Here is a 20634-nt window from a genome sequence, read left to right as displayed (position 1 = left end):
CTAACGGCGCACATGAATCGAGTGCGTACGCAGTTCTTTGAAGGCACGAAGATGTGGCGTAAAAAATTAGATAATGTGGCGCATAGCTGCTGCTCTGTCTTAATTGCCGCTTTTCATAGTATCAGCAATGAGGACGCTGATGCTGCTGCTGGACCTGGGCTGCGTCAGCTCAAGTGCGCGAAATCTTGGAATGAAATAGCTTTTGATGGCAAATCGCACTTCAAGGTCAGGACAGTGTCTAGTCCGAGCGCAGTAGCTAGGCTGACAAAACAGTTCTTACCTCATGCGTGGCCGCGGCGCTCAGTATGTACCCTATATTTCCATTCTGTGTAATACGCGTTGATTATTGTAACAAACTTTTCTTCGATCGGGCACTGCTGAAATGCAGGAAAATTCGGTTCGCTTACTAGTGAAGGTTATCTTGAACACGTGGTTTACTTTTGTCCTTGTTGCTTAGAGAAATTTAGTGGTCATAACAATCTGCTGTAGTTTCAGACCCTCTGCTCAACCGGTTCTACTGCAGGTGAGGTGGTTCCGGTCGGAACGATTGGCTGGTGTCTTCATTTGGTCTGTGGACCAGGATGACTACTCGGGTGACTGCGTCGGTGACGTCTTTCCTATGGTGGACACGGCATGGAAGGCTCTGCAGGGATATCGTCCATACAACAACGGCACTGATGCTCGCAAGGTGAAGCACTCACCGATAACCGAGTTGGGAAATATAGCTTTGAAGTAAAATGCTTGTGGTGGAAATGCGCACCTGGCGTCAAATGTTTACGGGGCGCGCAAATAGCTGAGGAAGACAATTTCCGGAAATGGCAGGTGATACACCGTGTTCCGGCACTAACGAAGAGGCTTGATCAGGTTAGTGGGCACAAGCGCGCACTAAAATGAAGTGGCTGGGGTGAACTTTTCCGTTTTTATGACTCTCGTTCCCAGTAAACTTGTGACGGCTGGCACACACAAGCTGAATTTGAATATACCTTTTCGCTGAAGACCACTCGACAACCGTCGCAAAGAACAAAAACAAACTATAGAGGCTTAGTTTAGTATTTAGGGCCTTGAAAGATTTCGGAGTTTTTCTTAATTACTGAGTGTGAATTAATAATGTACCCCGGTTATTTGCAGGTGACAGGGGAAATCCCGCGTCAGCGCTGATAGGAATTCGCTGTGTACTTTCTTCGAGGTGTATTTTAGAGCGCAGCTCTCGTTCGCCCATTCCTGCCTTCCCCGTCGTAGTCATTGTAGTCTTCGTAGTTGTTGGCCTTGGTGCAGTCGTCGGCGTTGTTGGCGTATCCGTTTGCCCAAGTAGCAGAGCAAAACGCCACCGGAAAGGTGGCTTCCAAGGCAAGATCTCGGAGTCTGGGTAGCACCGTAACACGACCCCTGCCAGTGATGGCAAGCAGCATGAAGAGCTGCGCTCAAATTGCGCATTACGGACTACAGTAATCATCTTATATAAAAAGCGAGGAAGGCTGGCGTTAACCATCTCTTTTTCAGAAGCTACAAATGTAGTCTTTACATTTAAAATGCACAGAAGCGTCGCAATTACTTTGCAGAGCTTCTAATTTTAAAAATAAACAATCATCCTTCGCTCCCACCCAGCAGTCTCACTATTCGGACTAATCAATCAGATTTTATCTCTTGTGTAGCCACGATTTGACCATTCTTGAAGAAGGTAAAGCTTCACAAAACTGCTCGTCATTTTTGTAAGGATGGCCACAGTGTTGAGGGCCACGGGTTCGCTTGAAGATGAATAGAATTGAACCTTGTGTCATGGCCACAAGTAAAAAATGATGGCTGAGGCTTAACTTGGGTAAGCCTGGAGAATGCGAAGCATCATCGTGTCGCGTAATTTGGAGGCGCACAACCACAGCGACGGCGCGAGGTGGGCCCCCGTTTCTCCACTGTCGTGACGTCATCAAGTCACGTGGTGTGACGTCATGTATCACGTGATTTGGAGGCGCACAACCACAGCGACGGCGCGAGGTGGGCCCCCGTTTCTCCCCTGTCGTGACGTCATCGTGTCACGTGGTGTGACGTCATGCATCACGTGATTTGGAGGCGCACAACCACAGCGACGGCGCGAGGTGGTCCCCCGTTTCTCCACTGTCGTGACGTCATCGTGTCACGTGGTGTGACGTCATGTATCACGTGATTTGGAGGCGCACAACCACAGCGACGGCGCGAGGTGGGCCCCCGTTTCTCTACTGTCGTGACGTCGTCGTGTCACGTGGTGTGACGTCATGTATCACGTGATTTGGAGGCGCATAACCACGGTGAAGGGCTGAAGTGGTAGCTAAAGTAGTATGCTTCGCATAAAAAGTATTCCTGGAACCATCACCATGTCGTCCTAACGAACACACCCACTGTAATGTGGTCACTACCTACATGAATATAACAGTATAATATAAACTAGTACGTCGGAACTATTTTCTTCCGGCTAAGACCTCGTTAAAGCATAGGGAGCACACCTTCGACGCCTGCAAACACGGACATTCCCATATATATTCAAGTGACAAGCCATAGATCCGGACTCCTTCTACCGGGAATGTCACTTCTGGGGCGACATCTGAATTCTAGTGGACTTGGCCTGCGGGCACAATCGTAAATTAATACGCATTTGTCAGACAAGGTCAGAGATGTCTGAGGCGTCTCAGGCACGCTCGCATCTCGAGGACCAAGACCTGCTCCGTGGCCGGGGAAGGGCGGCAGCCTATTTGAAAAAGAGAAAGGGGGAATGGAATATAGGAGACAAAAAGGAGTGTAGGCCAGTACTCTGCTTAAGCCCATTTCTTCCTCTTTACTTGGAACAGCATATCACTAATCTGCGTTTTTTCCTTGACCCTATCTGCCCTCTTCCTGTCTCTCAACATTACACCTATCATTTTCCTTTCCATAACTCGCTGCACAGGGTAAGATTTTGTACATTGCTGTCGGGCTCTTCCGGTGTCTACGAAGCCACCGAAGTCCTTAGAGGTGAAAAAAAGGCTTTTGCTCACCTTTCAGCCGTTTTGAGTTTCGCGGGTGTCATGAATGGCCCACTACGTGACTCAAAAGCAGACCGTAAAGTCTAAAGACCTCCCCTTACCTGCTAATTTGTCTCGTTACAGGCTTCAGATAGAACGGGTGAAAAAGGGACGACTGAGCACACAAGCAGCGAAGATGTCGAGCTGAGCGCACCAGCGCCCGTCGTGTGCTTCATCCGTGGCGAGCGTTTTCAGCGACCGGGCACAAGGACCTTCAGTCTGAAAAGTCTGCCAGTGGACAAGTGCACGCACTTCGTCTACTCCTACCTGGAGACGGACAACAAGACGGGGAAGTTCTTGTTCCGCAAGAGAGGCTCCAAGGGAGAGAAGAGTATGCTAGTCCTGTGTCCTTCATTCGCGGCAAGAATTACCTGGCAGAAATTTAAGCGTGAATGTTTTGCAAACGATTTACGAGACATTGCTGTATCTTGTATGCTTACTAATACGGGGATACAGAGAATGGAGCCGTCGTCTTACCATGACATCTGAAAAATTTGTTTATGAGAACTGAAAAGGTGCTAGGGCTGGCGCGGATATGTGCGGTTTCTCTCAGCTGAACGCGAACAAAATTGACAGTGTTAAGTTAGTTATACCAGCGGTGAAGAGTACAAGGAAAAACATGAGCGCATGCTAGTCTGTTATACCAAGTGGGACGGCGTGAAGCGTAGTGGTTTATGTTATAGAAGATGCCCCCCGGGCCAGCTATCATAATGGTGTGAAGCGACCTCATTTCTCGATTCTTTTGTGGAAGCAGGTTTTTTTACTAGATGTCTCCTCTGCCCTTACGGTTTCTAACGGCGGGACCGCCTGGAATTAACCCGCAACGTTTTTGCAAAAGCTCTTAGGGCTAAGTGCATGTTGCCGCACTTTGGCTGCACAGGTACGCGTGAAATTATATCGTTATTTCACCCGTGGAAGCTCTTTGGAAGTAACCGAGATTCATCTTCGACATTATAACTAGCAAAACTAGCGAGCATCTGTGGCCGCTACGTCTGCGCTCAAGACAATGACGGGTGCCATGCGCTGGGAAGTTTTGCAGGTGAAATTTCTGATTCTATGTAACCAGTGTCTGCAGAGGGTGTAGACAAGGACTATGATTCCTTGTTCAAGCAGAAGGCTAGCAGTCTGCGTGGTACTAAGCGCGCGCAAATTTCGGCATGCTGCCTCGCAACTCTATAGGCCACTTTTACCTAACACTAGATTTTGGTTAGCCGACGCTGCTATTTATTTGCTTCCCTTCAACTCCGTTGTTTTCTTCCAGTCAGTTAATGCATTCTTTGATGCTACACGAAAAGCCGAGCTGATTACTACATAAGAGCGTGACACGCTGCTTGACGCCGTAGCTTGCAATGAACAAGTGCGGTTTCGCTGATAGGGCACCAGTGTGACATCACTAAGGCCTGCAGTACGCGTTGTGTTTGACAGTGTAATGAGTCGCTCTGATAAATTAGCACCAAGCTCATGACAGCAGAGAGGACACAGGTTTATTTTTTAGGCGTCAGTCTTGACATTTTACTCATCACGGGCCTGCAGCAACCCTGGAAGCGCATTCCAAGCACTTCTAGTGCGTAAGAGGAGATATTGAAGGCTTTTGCTAGCTTCCGCGAATTGTTTCTGCCGCAATAATTGGATTTAGTTAAGGGTGCTGTTCATAAAAAAAATTATGACATACATCAGTCCGTCCTGTACATACGCAAAAAGATTGAGTAGGATGTTTAGGATAGTTTGTTCGTGGCATTCGAACATGCAACTCAGCAAAATACGCGAACTATTTTGTGGGACCGTAACCTTAGATGTGTTGTCATTGCGCCCTTGAATACCTCATCCGTGAAGTAATTGCAGAATGGAGTTTAATATTAGTTGTTATTTTTGCTTTGCAGACATACTTAAGGAAATGGGCAATCTGAAGCTCGCTACGGGCAGAAATCACCTGCGCAATCTCGTCAGTTACGGCGGTGGCGCGCACGTGCATAGCCTGCTGAATCGGATTCGCGATGACGCTAAGGCTGAGCATCTGATCAACGAGATCAAGTTCTGGCTGAAGGAACTGCGCATCGACGGCATCAACTTTCACCTGGAGGGACCAGGACCTCCCGTCTGCAAGCCTGCAGAGATCAAGGCAATACTCAACTTCATCGAGGTGACACACAGGGTCGTTCGTATTGTCCTTGCAGCAGTGTTGACTTGAGGCCACTAAGCATCTGCGAAGTGGACACGTACGAAATGACGCGGCTGGAAGTGGGTGCGCTCTCTTGCTCCAAATTACTGCAAATGCCACCTCCGTCTCGAGTCACGGTGGTTGAGCAGCAGCTCCCACCGCCTTTAGATCAAATACAGGCACATATTTGTCTGTACTGAATGTGATCTGCATCAAAGCGACCACAGTAGCATTTCGAACGTGTGTCCGCGGACACATAACGACAGGTACCATGACAGACAAAAAGGGAGCTACAAGTGACAATGCCCAGTCGCGATGTTGGAACGAAAATACTGGGCTTCACGAAAAAGCGTTATCTGAGGTATCAGTACGATGACACATGTACGCGCTGATGTTGCCGTTTAACGCTGCTTGTACAAGTTGCATCCTTCTGGCGAGGATATTTTGAAGGATTCTAGAAGCTGGTGTCCGCTGGGAGCTGCTAGCGTTTATCGCTACTGCAAAGACCAATTCAAAATTTCGCAAAAAACCTTTCCTCTACGCACTAGATTGCATTATGTGCGCCAGCTTTTATGCAGTAACCAGAATATTTCGTGAACAAAGATCGACGATAAAGGAGCGTAACATGCAAAATAAACGTCATATTTTAGAATTGTATACGGAGAAGCAGCAATAACATCTTTGACTAAAGCCGAAAACCCGCTTCTCATTCACGGTGGGTGCGTTGGCTCGCAGCAGCTTTGTTTGAAACTGCCGAACGCAATGTGTAGTGTGAAGATTTGAAGCATGCAATTTCAAATGAACTGATAATACGATAAAGCTTTTATTTCTTGCTTCCTCCGAACTGGCATTTTTTTTTTTTTACTAGCGAACAGATGCCTCATAGAATTAGTTAATATTTGCTAGAAGAGGTGCGCGCCTCGTCTAAGATTATTTTTCGTGAATTTTGCCGTACAATTTTTAGTTTCGTGTCACAAACTCTGACAGGCCTAATGTTGGCGTTCAGCGGGGTTGAAAGGGGTCAATATGCACCGCTCTTTCAGCCTTCACTTCAGGTGATTATTAACCGAAATATTCTCAGTTGTAATCAGGCTGATTTCAAAGCGCTCCATGTCTTATATGAAGCTAGCAAGGGACGCCATAACTTCTAGCCGAGTATGGTGGAACGTATAAGAAATAAGTAGATCATGCATCTGAAATGAAATCCATATGAGAGCAATGCACTTTTGAGCAGCCAGAAATCAGCACAGAAATTGACTTATTACAAGCATGAAGCATAAATAAATGAAGGCTTAGGTGGGCCTAATGAATTTCGACTATTTGTACATAGAAAATATAAACAGTCACGCACGACGAACAAAAATAGGCACGTACACCAATATCCGCGAAGGGCTGGGGCGCGCGCAATGAAAACTCGCTCACAAGAAGGCCTTCGAACGGAAAGGAAAATGTCATGTGGGAGGATGAAGCTCTCATAAGCCTAGTTATCTCAAGCTGCTTTCTGGCGCATTTCTTTTTGCGAACTATGCAGAAGCTGCGGAAAGCGGTTCTCAATGATACCCTCATCACACTTCAGCTTCCTGCATGCCGCAATCCTGAGTGCAACGGGCTGATGAGCCGACGGATCACAAGGTAGGCACTTGCGGGCGAAGAGTACAGAGATTTTTGCAAAAGCGAGCACGCAGGTAAGGGTGCCGATTTTAGTTTATGGTAGTAGCAGTTACCGATACAGGTGTACAAAAATATTTACTGTACAACCCAGTCTTTCTGCCATCAAACGTCATTAACTGGCTAATAAATTTTGTTGTGGCATGAGTGGTGGGCTTCTAATCGGACAATTTCATAAAATTTTACCTTCCTTTAATTCAAAACGTGTCATCTAAGTATCCGTGGATGGGAAACAAACAAGACACAAGCTCACTGGAACGCTAAATTGGATCACTTAATACTGGGAGCTTAAGAGTAATCTATTGCGGTGCAGAGAGCACCGAAGGAAGACACTAGGAAAATACTTAGTAATATGAACACTTGGGGTTCTTTTTTTGCGGCTTCAGTGTGCTTTTCTGAAAGCTGGAGAAATTCTGTAGATAAGCCGTCTAGCTGGCGCACAAAAATATTGCAGATGAGCACCCCTCGGCGATAAAATCCATGCTACTTTCATGAGCTTAAATTCACCTTAAGTTTTCATCACTGTAATCGTGTTTAGTGCAGGCTCATACGAGCTTGCAACCGTAGCTGCTATGTGATCAACTGTCTGTGCTGAGTGATTCACAACACCATCATAAAGGCGACAAAAGCATGCATGCTTTTAGCTCCCAAAACTATTCGAACTTGCAGCCATACTGTTGAGAGGCATGGTTCTCTAGATGCTAGAGAACTGGGCCCCTTGACCGCTCGCCCGCCGCGGTGGCTCAGTGGCTAGAGCGCTCGGCTACTGAGCCGTGGTACGCGGCTTAGAATGCGGCCGGGGCGGCCGCATTTCGACGGAGGCGAAGCAGAAAAGGCGCCCGTGTGCTGTCCGACGTCAGTGCAGGTTAAATAATCCCAGGTGGTGGAAATTATTCCAGAGCCCTCCACTACAGTACGCCTTTCTCTACGTTTTGTTTAATTTCCACTTTGCTCCTTTCTTTCACGGCGTGGTTGAGGTGTTCAGCGAGCAGTCATAGAGTTATTGTGCTATTTCCTTTCGTCAAATCTACTAAGTACTAACTACAACTCCACCACTCAGCAAGATCTACCCTTCCCAAAGTAGTTTATCGCTGCATCCTAGTTTAGCTTCCTCCAAACTTCTTGTAAACTTCTGCATAAATAATAACGCAGGCGGTGCCGATTTCCCTGTATGTCACCACAGGCGCGCTACTCAGCTAAGCCTTTGTATTACACTCTCGAGTTAACAGCCTGCTCACACAGGGCAAGGCCATTGCAATACCTGCTTGCCTTTCGCCCCTATTGAAAGCACCGATGCATCAACGGAGTGGGGGTAGTTCATCTTCCTCACAGGCAAGAGAACCGCGGTTCTAATCCCGGTCCTGCACGATTCTCCACCAGATTACAAAAAAAAAAAATGAATGTCGATGGCGTTTTATAAGGTGACCAGGGGCGCAGCCAGATCACGGTACTCTAAGCCGACACCGCACCCTCTTGCCAGAGCAGGATTCAGCCCCTCTGGTGTAGTATTTGGCCACCTCCAGGTGTACAAATACACCAATTAAGCTCCGGCCCTCAGTCCATAGGGGGACGTCAAAGCAAAGCTGCGGTCATACCTGGGGCGTAGCAGAGTGCGCCAGTAATCTCTGACTCGGTACAGGCCTCCACAGCGAACTGAACCTGCCAACGTTTGACGCTAGAACCTTATCAGTAATGTTAGTCTAGCAGTGTTGTTCGAGGAACTAGCGAGTAATAAGTGGGCTGTCTTAGGGATTATTGAAATTAGGAGGGCATACGAAGCGTATAGAGTGCTATAGAGCGGGCACGTACTATTCTACCTGAGTTTAGCGGTCAGACGAGAGGTAGTCGTGGGATTCCACGTCAATGAGAAATTCTATAGCAGTAACGAGCAGGCGGCAGCTATCGTGATTAGGGTTAATAAGAGCTCCAAATTGAATGTAGTACAGGCCTAAGCGCCTATATTCAGTCACAATGATAAGATAGTTTCAAGGTACTTGAACACGCGGAATCTGCAATAAGCATAGTAAACACATTGTTGGTGGTGCAATGCAAAAAAAGACGATAGAACGAAAGAAAGAGACATCACATACTAGCGCTGTCAGTGGTCTGTTTCTTTCGTTATTTCGTATGCTTCGTGGTGTACCGCCCACAATGAACTGTTACCAACTCTCCTAGCTCTACACCCTTCTTCTTTAGAGGAAACACGCCGTACACATTCCTGACGGCCGCCTGGACTTGAGTTCTAGGAATAGCAGGGGGAAATTATTAGTAGAGTTCGCAGAAAGAAATAGTTTATGAATCACGAATACCGTCTTCCGCAAACGGAAGGACAGGAAATAGACTTGTAAGAGCCCAAACTACGGGACCATAACTGAAATAGATTTCATACTGTGGGCAAATCCTGGCGTAGTACAGCATGTGGAGGAGCTAGGCGAAGTGAGATGTATTGACCGTAGGATTGTGAGGTCTCAGCAGAAAGTAGAGGAATCTGACAATGATAACAAGTACATCAACGAGTTAGGCGCAATAGGGAAAGTAGAGGAACTCAAGACGTCGCTGGAGAACAGACAGTCCGTTTTATCGGAGGATGATGACCTCTGTACTAAGGAGATGAATTACAGTCTCAAAAATAAGTAGGAGGTCGCGTGGCTCGACAAGCTACGGGGTAGTTCCCTCGGTAAAAAAAAAGAAACATATTAAAAACGTTGAAGTAAAATTCTTTAACCCCATAGAAAGGATATCGCTGGGAGAACTATCGAAGATAATCAATAAGCGTATAACAAATAATATAAGGAAGCTTAACATGGAGAGGATAGAGCAGGCTCTAAAGCAGGAAGTTGGCCTAAGAGCGGTCAAGAAGTGGCTACTCATTGGCAAAAATTAGGTGTAATCCGTAAGAGTTAAAGAGGGCAATGTCGTTAACATTATGTAAGATAATTAAAGAAGCCGAAGGTCTCTTCGCAAATTTGTTGAGCAGCCTGAATAAGCTTTATGCGAAGGAAGAAGTTGGTGGCGGGAATGTTTTGGACACGTGGCGGCCAGCCGAAGAATGAGAAGAGATGACTGATGGCAGTGAGGTGACTTAATGACCGCTGTTCTAGCGCAAGAACACCGTCCCGCACCACTACCAGCTTCGTCTTCTTCATCGCAATATGACTTTATGTCGAAGTGTTATACTGCAAGTGAAGTTCGACCGCGCATGCAGGACAGCACCACAACCGCGACCCCCCCCCCCTCCCCCCCCCCTCCAATGCGCCGCCCGCCGTGCCACTCCGAGCACAGGATCCAGAAAGTAAAAACTGGAGTCTGTTAGTGCTAAAGGCTCCCGGAAGAAAAAGCTTAAAGTCCAGCTCAAATATGTACACTGACCACAAAGACGAAATTCAGGGCAAATGTTTGGAAAATCTAAATTTGTTCAGAGCGTAAACAGGCCGGTAATATTGATATGCGGTGTTTGAAGTCCCGGAGCAGCACATGGACTAGGAAGGACACCTTGTATTTTTAAATTCCACCGCAGGCACTTCGACTATTTTTTCCTAATGACTTTCGATTACAAGCTGGATGATCTATCTAAAACGAAGCTCACTAGCGGGTTGTATTACCATGGAGGAGACAACCGTACCACCACCGAGTCGGTAAGCCACTTTGACATTATTGATCGCACTGCGTGATTTCGATTACAAACCAAATGTGTTTTGTTCTGTGTTTGCCTATTCAATTGCTCTTATATAGTCACATTATTACTATTAAAATAAGATTCTATACAGAGTTCTGGCATTGGGTTTAATTCATGTTTTGTGTAAGATTTAGCTGTCTTGACTAAAAAAATTTATGCGCAAAATAAAGACTTCGTGGGAGGTTCTTGAAGGCACAAGAAAATGCTTTTATCCCTGAAAACTCAAAAGCAGTCACCGGCCAAAAGTATTGCGAATAAAATAGTGACTTTTTTTGGAACAGTATCACATGATAACCCGTCTTTTGATTAGAAGGAATGCGAAAAGTGTACGTACTAAAAGTGGAAAATTTGCTAGCAAAACCACGCAGAGAGCACAGTTCTTCCCCGTCGGATGACACCTGGTGATGCAGCCATTTGTTCTCATCACGTAAGATATTGCTCGCGTGTCTAAATTTTACACCTTTGATGACACTGCCATATTCTCATAAGCATCAACCTTAGTCTGGTACGGCGTCTGAAACACTGGAACATAGAGCTGCCTACCGTATTCTTTTGACAGACGCGCGGCTCCCCAGAGAAAGCGTGACTGCCTGTGTCAGTTCGAGAAGGTAGTGGCAACAAACACTTTGAGACAGAGACGGAACGTAACTAGAATGGCCAGGGACTCTTCACATAATTTGGGCAAAGGCGCAGGAGTAAAGAAGCAGCATGGTCGCAACACACGGGCGCTCACGATATAGGCAGCAAAACCCTCGGCTTATTTCAAAGTCCGTCCTTTCGCGCCTTCCAGCTTTAATCTCTTTTTTCGTTCTCTTTGGAGTAGCCCAGATGAGAGAGGAAATCGTTTTTCGATAGCTATGGATATTCTCAGTTAGCAGTTCAGTCATTCATCTGAGCCTATATTACTTTGATTGATACACCTCCTCTAAACACATGCAGCGTCTGAGCACGCACGAAAACATCCGTTTCTAAAATGCTGTTTTCAAGTGCAAAACGGAAACACCTTATTTACCTCACTATCTCTGGAAAAGTGAGCGCACCAGATGCATGACGCACAGCCACTATGAGGTGACCCTCGAGCCTGGGCTCAGGTAGCTTATTATGTTTTGGCCGATAACTCTGGCTGCACCGACGAACGAGCTCATGGAGCATGCCACAGTTCAGCGGTTTCAAAAGCAGGCGATGCATGTTGATTTTTGAAGAAAAGCCGGCCGATAGCCACGAGACGGGCTGCAGGAGATGTGTACCGCCGTTGTTGTCTGCCGATCCGAATTTAAGCGAAAAAAATTGCTGGTAGTTTAACATTTATAACCACGAAATATTGTGCAGAAACAGGTTTTTTTGCAGGTGGACAGCAACGCTACATACTTGAAAAGCGTTTACTTTCCATTCTTGATTTGCGCACAGATTGAAGTCGATGAAGACGACGACAAGGTCAATTGAAATAGGTCGCGAAGCCGGAGCCTGTATGCGGTCCAGAACCAAGTGCTAGCGACATCAAATTAGTGGTGGAACTAAAGCGCCAAAATGAGATGAGTGGACAAACACGACTAGAAGAGGAAAATAATTAGGACATATTTTGTGTTTCAAAAGCAATCGAAAACAATTGCAGTGATTCCTTTTTAAAATGTTTTAGTTGTGTGCATTTTGTTAGAAAGTATAGCGCTTGCTTTGTAAAAATTGTTATGACAGCGTTCGCTCAGAACAGCGGCAATGCCAGGGGGTCGATGCCAAGGTTGACGGTGCTCTGATGTCATACCCTTGTCATATCTTTTGACCATTCTGCTTGCTTTTGTTTGAAACTCGATTCTGCTAGCCCTAATTTTTCCTCGTTGCTTGTTGCTCGAGTTCTTGGTGCGCATCGTTCGTGTACAGTTTCCGCTTTTCCCTTTTGCCAGCGCTTCTGTGTAGTTTCGTTCGGTTGGGTGCGGTTCTGTCGCTTTTGCCCCAAAAGGGCATCGTCTGTGGCCATGGGGCCCCCGTACGCAAAAAAGAGGTGTGCGGTTGCACGATGTGCGAGCGATAACCTGTCTGGCGGCGTCATATTTCATCGCTTTCCCAAGGACGTGGAGAAGGTTCAGCGCGACACCTGAGGCGAGGACGAAGGAAAAGGGCACACCGAGAACTGACTACCTAAAATAGCGTTGGTGGTCGGCACTCGTCGTGTCTTCTTTCTTCGTTCTCGTGTCGGGTGTCGCGCTGAAGCGTCGCGGCGTTCAGCAGTTTATTTTTCCCGCCAAGCGGCACGTGACGCTGACGTCACGAATATGACGTCACTAAAACACGTGACTTCAACGTCGCGTTTTTGTTTTAATTATGACGTCACTTTTTAGTTGTCCACGCATTTCGAAGACGGCGCTGGCTGCGCACCATGAGCCGCCATGTTTTGAACGTATGGGCTTCTATGCAGCCTACGCTACCATAGTACATCTACCTTGACGACGACGTGGAATGCAGAGCCTGCAGACAATGTGCTGGGGTTTAACACGAGGCGTGATAGAGCTCTTGTGCAGTGGCCAGCGAAGCTTATCTGATCCGCCTCGGGCTTGCAACCCAGTCCCGTAAATTTTTACTTTATTTCTCCAGGTTGGCCAAGGTAATCCTCATTAAAGTCCAGTTTATTTCTCGCCATTTCCTGCAACACGCGACTAACTTGAGAGGCTTCATCACACACTGACATTTCCCAGGTTATGAGGCGAATAGTGCTTTCTCACTAAAAGGCTTGGGGAGGGCTGTTAAGCTAAAGAAAATTCACCCTGCATCCCATTGTTTTCTCTAAGCAAGCACAGAAAATGCATGGTGCAAATGTCTTGCACGTCTCTGCTTTGATACACTGTGTAGCCATGAAGAAGGGAATGCGGCCTTCGTTTTTCGAGACCGACCACTCGTTTTAGAACCTCGATCGTGCAGCGGTTCCAGCGACGTTGGACAAGGCGAGTACTCGACACCGCGTTATGTGCGAAATGAAGATGCTCCGTCTTCGCGGCGCTGCTGTTGTTGCGCCTCGGGGGGTAAATAAATAATGTGTGTGGCGCTGCCGAAGCTAAGTAGAAACCCTCGACTGCCTATAGTTCCACAGCAGTGAAACTGTGCTACAGAGCAGGTGATGTGTCGCCGGGACAGTCGCTACCGCGGGGCAACGGTCGGCTCAGCATTTTGAGAATTCGTGCACTACGCCACGGACGTTGTGTCATAGCTGAACTCTGCTTTCATACATGCAACTGCTGGCAGTTCTCACCTCCTGCATTTCTCCCTATTTTTCTATTTACTCCTCACCCATCCGACCGATGTTCCGACCGATCATCCGATCGATCGAGATAGGCAGTCGCAGTGCGGTAATAAGCAGTCTACCTCCCCCTTTCATGGCTCATGGATACCTTCTGTTGAAAGACGTTAACTTGCCGCTGTGATATCTGAGGTCAAGCTAGCCACCGCTATGAGCAAACGAGTGTATCGCACAAGATGCAATATTTCGCGCATCCGTACGCGTCACGGAGCAGAATCACATGGGACATTTACTAACGCGACAAATATCAGAACGAACTTGCAGTTTGAGCTCAGATATGTAGTACGTGTTAACCTATGAAACTCGATCACTCAGATGTAAAGAAATTCGGCAGGGACACTTAAGACTTTTCAATTTGAGAATGCGATATCATTAAAATGCTGAATTGTAGAATGACTATGACTACGAGGCGTGGCTATGCATACATTGTTCAAGCTCCGTATCCTTCACATTACGCTACTTGTTAAGCGCTGAGTCATGCTACGTTGTAGAATGGTCATGAGTCATAACTGCGACTACGAGGCATGGCCACGCATACTTTGTACAAACTTTATACACTTTGTATTACGTTACCTTAAATTATTGAGTGATGCTACGCTGCAGAAGTGCTGAGCCATGAGAGGTTGCAGAATGACTATGAGTCATGAATGACTATGACTACGAGTCTTGACTTCTACAGGTCATAGTACGTTATGTTTCATCTTTCACGACTGTACATGTTCGCTTACGTGTGTTGCGGCATCGTATACCGGCGTACTGCATAATCCGAAATTTGGGCCATAGGCGGCAGCAGTCGACTTTTGTGCTAATGGGAAATATAGCGTTTTCGCATTAATAGCGCCCTGGTGTCACCTGCATGCTTTGTTTTACATTGATTAGTTGACAGGCGCTGAGGTTCGTCTTCCTCCTTCCCAAGAAACACCTTGAAACCAGCACAGTGTCTGGGTGATGTTTCGAATAAATTTCTTCCTAAGCACGGGTAAGCAAAGCAGAAAATATTTAGATTTTCGCTACATCCCTGAACTTCATTTTTTTTCTGCTTTCTCTCAATCTAAGCATGCGAGAGCAGGTCCCGTGTATCAACAATTCGGCTCGTGGTTACTGCCCACATCAACCACATTTTTTCAAGATCTTGAAGCAGTGCTCCCGCGGCGCCTTAATGACTGCGGGCGCCGATGTCATATAGGTGGCCCTTCTATTTGACCGCAAAACTCAAACAAGAGCCTACAGAAACAATTTGGAAAGAGCTATGCGATAGACAGACAGGACAGAGATGCAACAGACTCCCCAAGCACGGTTCTTGCGGAGGTCGTTTCATGCTTGGGCCCTTTGTGTCGATGTTCATCATGAATAACCGACAAGCTCATGCAATAATTTGAGCACTAGCACCACGTTAGACTCGTAGCATGTGTGATAAAATTAAGTCGATGGACCCAGCCCCACCAAGTTTTTTTCCATTCTCTACTCAAGTGATATTCAGCATTGCTTTAAAGACAACATTTATCTCCCTTCCGCAGGAGTCATGCTTAGGCCGGTGGATAAATGCAGGGGTGCCAAAATACAAGATCATACCAGGAATCGCCTCTTATGGCCGGAGCTTTACATTGAGTGACCCGGCAAACAACAGCGTCAATGCGAAGCTCAACAAAAACCACCCGCTAGGTTACGGCGCGAACTTGACCAAGACGGACGGCTACATGAACTACGTCGAGGTGAGAGGAGGTTGATCGGCTGGTTTTGAAGAACTTTATCTGAACACTTCAGTGGGTCAGGTGAAGGTGGGGAAGGGACACCGGTCGTGGGAAGGGATGACGGGCAGGACGGGGATGCGCCGCTCCTTTCTGCTGATGCTGCGTTTCGGAATGAGAGTGAAAGGAGTTCGGAGAAATAGGGCCAATATGAAAGGTTACACATGACACTGAGGACATATTAACTACTAATCGATCCGAGGTGTTGCGTACAGAGTGGCACCGCATACCCAACAATTCTGGACAAAAACATTGTGCGGGAAACAGTTTATGAACGCCATTTGTTAATGTAATGCAAGATATCAGCACAACAATCGGTATAACCGCAGACCACCCCATGGCAGTGAAACTTTTTTTCTACTAACATTTCTGCGGTCTGAGAAGCGTTCCCCATTTGCTTCCCATGACAGTCTTAACTGCTCGATAATATCGATGAAAACAGGTTAAAATAAAGATTTTGTTACACACCGGAAGAATGGACCATTACCTTCAATTTTTTTATAAGAGTGTCTTACAATGTTCAAAATTTCTTTTAGAGAATGTTGAGCTTGTATGCATAGTATTTCCCTGACGTGCAACAAAGCCTAAATTGAGTCAGAAGATTTCTACTTTTGTATAACAGTCAGTCTTATCTCGTAGTGAGAGCACTGAATCGGTGTTCCGAAAAAATTTTCTACACAAAACTTCCTTTAATAATTGGTTGATGTTTAGTACGCTTTTCTGCCGTATGGGGCTAAAACATTTCTTTATATCGACGACTCGTTCTGCTTACTGTACACGTTCAGGAGTTCTCAGTGCAATGTAAAATACAGGTGCACGTGCCGCAGCATACATTGGAAAGGGGCTTGCTGTCGTAGGCCTCATTACTATGAACACAACTCAAAGGCTTCTCAAAATTTGGTTTCTGTGTTAGTATGTAGGTTGAATAGCTGTGGTGGCATATTTACGTTTTTTTCTTTTACATGTGCTTTGAAAGCCGATTTGACAACAGCTGGTTTAATTAAATTCTCGACTTAGTGAATCTTACGTTCAAAACGAAACACTGCTATTTTTTTTGCCTTAGCTGAAGGCTCCTGATTCATTTGCACGTCCTGGTTCTGTGCATATGTTCTGCCACCCGATTGATCTTTAACCTGAAATTATCCACTTACTGCCAGTCAATAATAATCCCTTACAAGAGCGTTTTTGTATGGACAGCTCTACCAAAAAGCGTTTCCGTTATAATACTAATACTATGACGACGCCGATTAAAATAAACAATTGCAGAGGTCAGACACCTGGGGAACAACTTAACCCTGCTGTTCACTTACAATGAGCCATTGAATATGGTATCACCATTCAGGTGCGAGCTCCGCAAATGTGTCTTCGCAGTGGGCTCACTTGAAGGAATGAAGTTTGCAAGGGGCAGCACAGTTTTCATAATTCTTCAGATAGGCGAAGGCTTAAGTGCCTATCTGTGAGGATTTTTTAATGCTGTTTAACTTGTTTAGCAGAAAATCTTACACAGAAGAAGGAAAACGGCGAGGGATTTCATAGGTATTCATTCCGGACAAATATTTCGAAGATTGTAAACTTGCTGGATCTCAATGTACGATTATTGCTTAGAGCATTCAAAAATACTTAATTACATCTCATTGCTCCTCCGTGCGGTAAATGAGAACGCAACACACTTTCATTTTCACTTTCTTGGAAGCGAAGCTCGTCAATTTACGCCTGAGGTCTTAGCTGAATTTCAATTGCACAAAGTTACGACTTGCTCCCAGACTTGCCAGCGGGTGAACCACTACCACTGGAAGCGAGAATGGGTGAAGTACGCGGCGACGCCCTACATCTACTACAAGGACCAGTGGGTCAGCTACGACGACAAAGACAGCGTCGACGTGAAGGTATGCCTTCTGTCTTTTTTTAAAGCGAACACCAGAAAGGGCTGGCTAAACACACAAATTCGTTGTTTTGCAAGAGCGCTGGGACTATTGCACAGTCACTGCAGCAGAAAAATGTTTACAAAAAGGAAGAACCGCATGGGAGCTCGCTGCCCATGTTACCTAACATGCGTTTTCTAGCCCATTCATTTTTTTTACATAAGACGTCAGTAGTTGTTCCAAAGTGACGAGGCCTCGTGGGGAGGAACGTTCTCCCGCATCTTGTCCCACCCGCCGCGGTAGCGTGGCAAACATTCGCTCGTAACCTTGCTGGGGAGTCGGGCGTCCTCGATTCCTTAGCGTATTCTGTAGCTAGCTGGGGTTATTGTTGTTGTAGCAATACATGTCTTGTTCGTGCAAGACAGAATGTCGTTCCTTTGTTCCCTGAGAGCAAGGCCCGCCGTGGTCGGCGCGCGCTCGGTGTGTGCGCGATCACCGGGTGGGGTCCGCGCAGTTTTGAACAGCAAGGCGCGGTTAACCGGGGGAGAACGTATTTATCCCCCTGTTACAAACCCCACAGCTTTCGTTCCCTCCCCTATTCCCTTCAGTAAATCTGCTCCATCTTTTGTCCTTAATTCTATAAACGATCAATCCAAGTGTTGGGTGAGCTTTAATAATGCTCGCATAGTAATCTTGGTTTATGATTTGTGTGTGGGAGTTTAACGTCGTAATAAATGATTTTTAGCGCAACGGGGACACAACACAAGAAAGACAACAACACGGGCGCCCCTGTTGTCGTCTTTATAGTGTCCCCGTTGCGCTAAAAATAATTTATTATGTCTGAAAACCAACTAGCTCAGCCGTTAACCCTCTTAGAGTTTAACGTCCCAAAGCTACAAAGGCTACGAGGGGCGCCGTAGTGAAGGGCTCCGGAAATTGCGACCACTTGGGGCTTTTTAACGTGAACTGACTTCCAACAATACACGGGCCTCTAGAATTTCGCTTACATCGAAATTCTACCGTCGCGTCCGGGATCAAACTCGCGTCTTGCGGGTCAGCAGCCGAACGTATAACCACGAGCCACCGCGGCGGCGTCCACGGTAACCTTCAAGAAATGTTACTCATTACTGTTGCCTCTCCTATAATAGCTGTTCCTTTCGTCAGAATGCAGTACTTGGATTGAAGTAGCCAGCTATTCACACTTCAATTTTCTTTTTCCTTGTGCTCTAAGGCAACGTGGTTCCGGAAGCACTGGCTGGGCGGCATCTTCATATGGTCGTTGGACGAGGACGATTACTCGGGTTTGTGTAAAAGAGAGATCTACCCCATGGTGACAGCGGCGTGGAAAGCAATGAGGCATTATCGCCCCATCTACATGCACATCTCCGAGGATGAAACGCGAAAGGTGCGCTTGCTCTTCTATAAGCTCCAAGTTCTAGACATCGCGTGTGCAGGAGTAGAAAGGTATTGAGAAAAAGAGAGAGCGAAAATTTATTTTAGAACTTCAGTCTGGAGCTCTAGCGATATGTGTTGCTCTTTCGCGCACATAAATTATATTGAATTTTCTGTGAATTGTACGGCAGCGATGCGGTGTACAACCAGTTTCAGGCTGTCTGAAAAAGCGTTCGTTACATCTCCCATTCGTACATTAATTCTCGCAACAGATACATTGAAGCGCTATCAACCATTTATGTCTAGAAAGCCTTCTGTGAGTGCACTCGCTTTAAAACACCACCACAATGGCTCTCACGCGTAGGGAGCTACACAATTTGATCAGCCCTCTGCATCGAAGTAGTGAAGTACGTATGGTTATGCGCAATAGTAAACGAAAGGCTCTAGAGCAGAAAGGCTTTAAACAAAGAAAAAAACAAACAAGCAAACGAACCGCGTAAAAAGGCAGTCTGCCAGGCCTACCCTTTAGGACGGGAAATACACAAATTGTAGGAGTGGTTACCTTCACAACTAGCGCCGGGTGAAATCAGGGAATAACTCCTTGTGTTGCAACGCCAAACTGCTAAGCAGAAGCAACGGCGCACTATGTCCGACTCAGCCTTACTCGGGAAATCACCAAGGAGAGATTTGCTGAGCAAGAATTTTTATCGAAGTTCATTTTTAAGTTTTATGGTTGGGCGGGGGGGGGGGGGGGGGGGGGTAGGTTAACGTTCCAAAGTGACTCAGCCTCTAAGGGACGCCGTAGTCAACGGCTCATGAAGCACATCGACCCAGACTACGACGGACAACATGTGTGTGACCAGTGCAGTGAACGTGTAGACTTGACCCATATGCTGTGTGGTTGTGCATCAAGTGACGCCTACGCCCAGAACAAGGAACATTGGGACAAAGTACTAAAGAGTGCTTCACTTCACGACCAGGTTCGGGCTGTCGAGGAGGCCCGCGCGGCGGCGGAGAGCTTCGGGCTCTCTGTGCCTACGTGGGAGCTGCCCTCTACACCTGGCGCCTAGCCGAGTGTCCTTCAGGACCCCTACTGTGGGAAATAAAGTTTTACTACCACCACCACCAGTCAACGGCTCCGGACAATTTCGTCCACCTTAGGTTCTTTAACGGGCACTGATATCGCACAGCACGCGGGCCTCTAGCATTTCGCCTTAATCGAAATGCGACCGCCGCGGCCGGTACCGAACCCGCGTCTTTCGGGTCAGGAGCCGGGCGCCATAACCACTGAGCCACCGAGGCGGCACCGAAGTTCATTTCTTCGGCAAAACATATATAAATAAATATGCGAACATGTTTGTAGATTGCTGCGGTGGTTACAGAGAGACTTCAGCAACTTGCTTTGCTCACCTACTAATGTGAATTTGATCCAAAATAGGCATTTTAATTGAATTATAAAATAGTAGGTTGCATGAAGGAGCTCAATGCGAATGCTGCAACAAAGATACCGAGATTAAAGCTGCGACAACAATTTCACTAACAAATTTCTTAACGCACAATGACTTTACAAACACAACAAAACCCACAAAAAAAATGCAAGGACGCCCTTTTACTTTTAAAACTGTGTCTTCAATGAGAAAGGCCGCAATACGTGTTACCCTGTGCTGCTTAATATATGAAGGATGGGGAAAATAGCACCGTTGGAAGAGGTGATATATTTTGTGTTTTCGATACAACGCCGGCGGATTTACCTAATGCCATCTTTATTGTTCTATACTTTCAGAGCCCACGGCCCCGATAAATGGTAACCAAGTC

The 20634-nt window shown here is 46.6% G+C and overlaps 1 protein-coding gene across 1 annotated transcript in view; it reads left to right on the top strand.

Moving 5' to 3' along the window:
- Positions 1 to 20620, top strand: part of LOC149343041 (putative chitinase 10) — a 53767-nt gene extending 33147 nt beyond the window's left edge. The window contains exons 10-18 of the mRNA XM_089546881.1: positions 524 to 688; positions 3114 to 3360; positions 4910 to 5169; positions 6719 to 6819; positions 10373 to 10490; positions 15335 to 15529; positions 17329 to 17451; positions 18659 to 18832; positions 20603 to 20620. Coding sequence (XP_089403007.1) covers positions 524 to 688; positions 3114 to 3360; positions 4910 to 5169; positions 6719 to 6819; positions 10373 to 10490; positions 15335 to 15529; positions 17329 to 17451; positions 18659 to 18832; positions 20603 to 20620 — 1401 coding nt within the window. The remainder of the gene's footprint in view (positions 1 to 523; positions 689 to 3113; positions 3361 to 4909; positions 5170 to 6718; positions 6820 to 10372; positions 10491 to 15334; positions 15530 to 17328; positions 17452 to 18658; positions 18833 to 20602) is intronic.
- Positions 20621 to 20634: the final 14 nt, after the last annotated feature.

This window comes from Amblyomma mixtum, chromosome 5, assembly GCF_055824585.1.
Source record: "Amblyomma mixtum isolate Tamu chromosome 5, ASM5582458v1, whole genome shotgun sequence".
NCBI classification, from domain to species: Eukaryota; Metazoa; Arthropoda; class Arachnida; order Ixodida; family Ixodidae; genus Amblyomma; species Amblyomma mixtum.
This window is presented reverse-complemented; position numbering and strand designations above follow the sequence as displayed.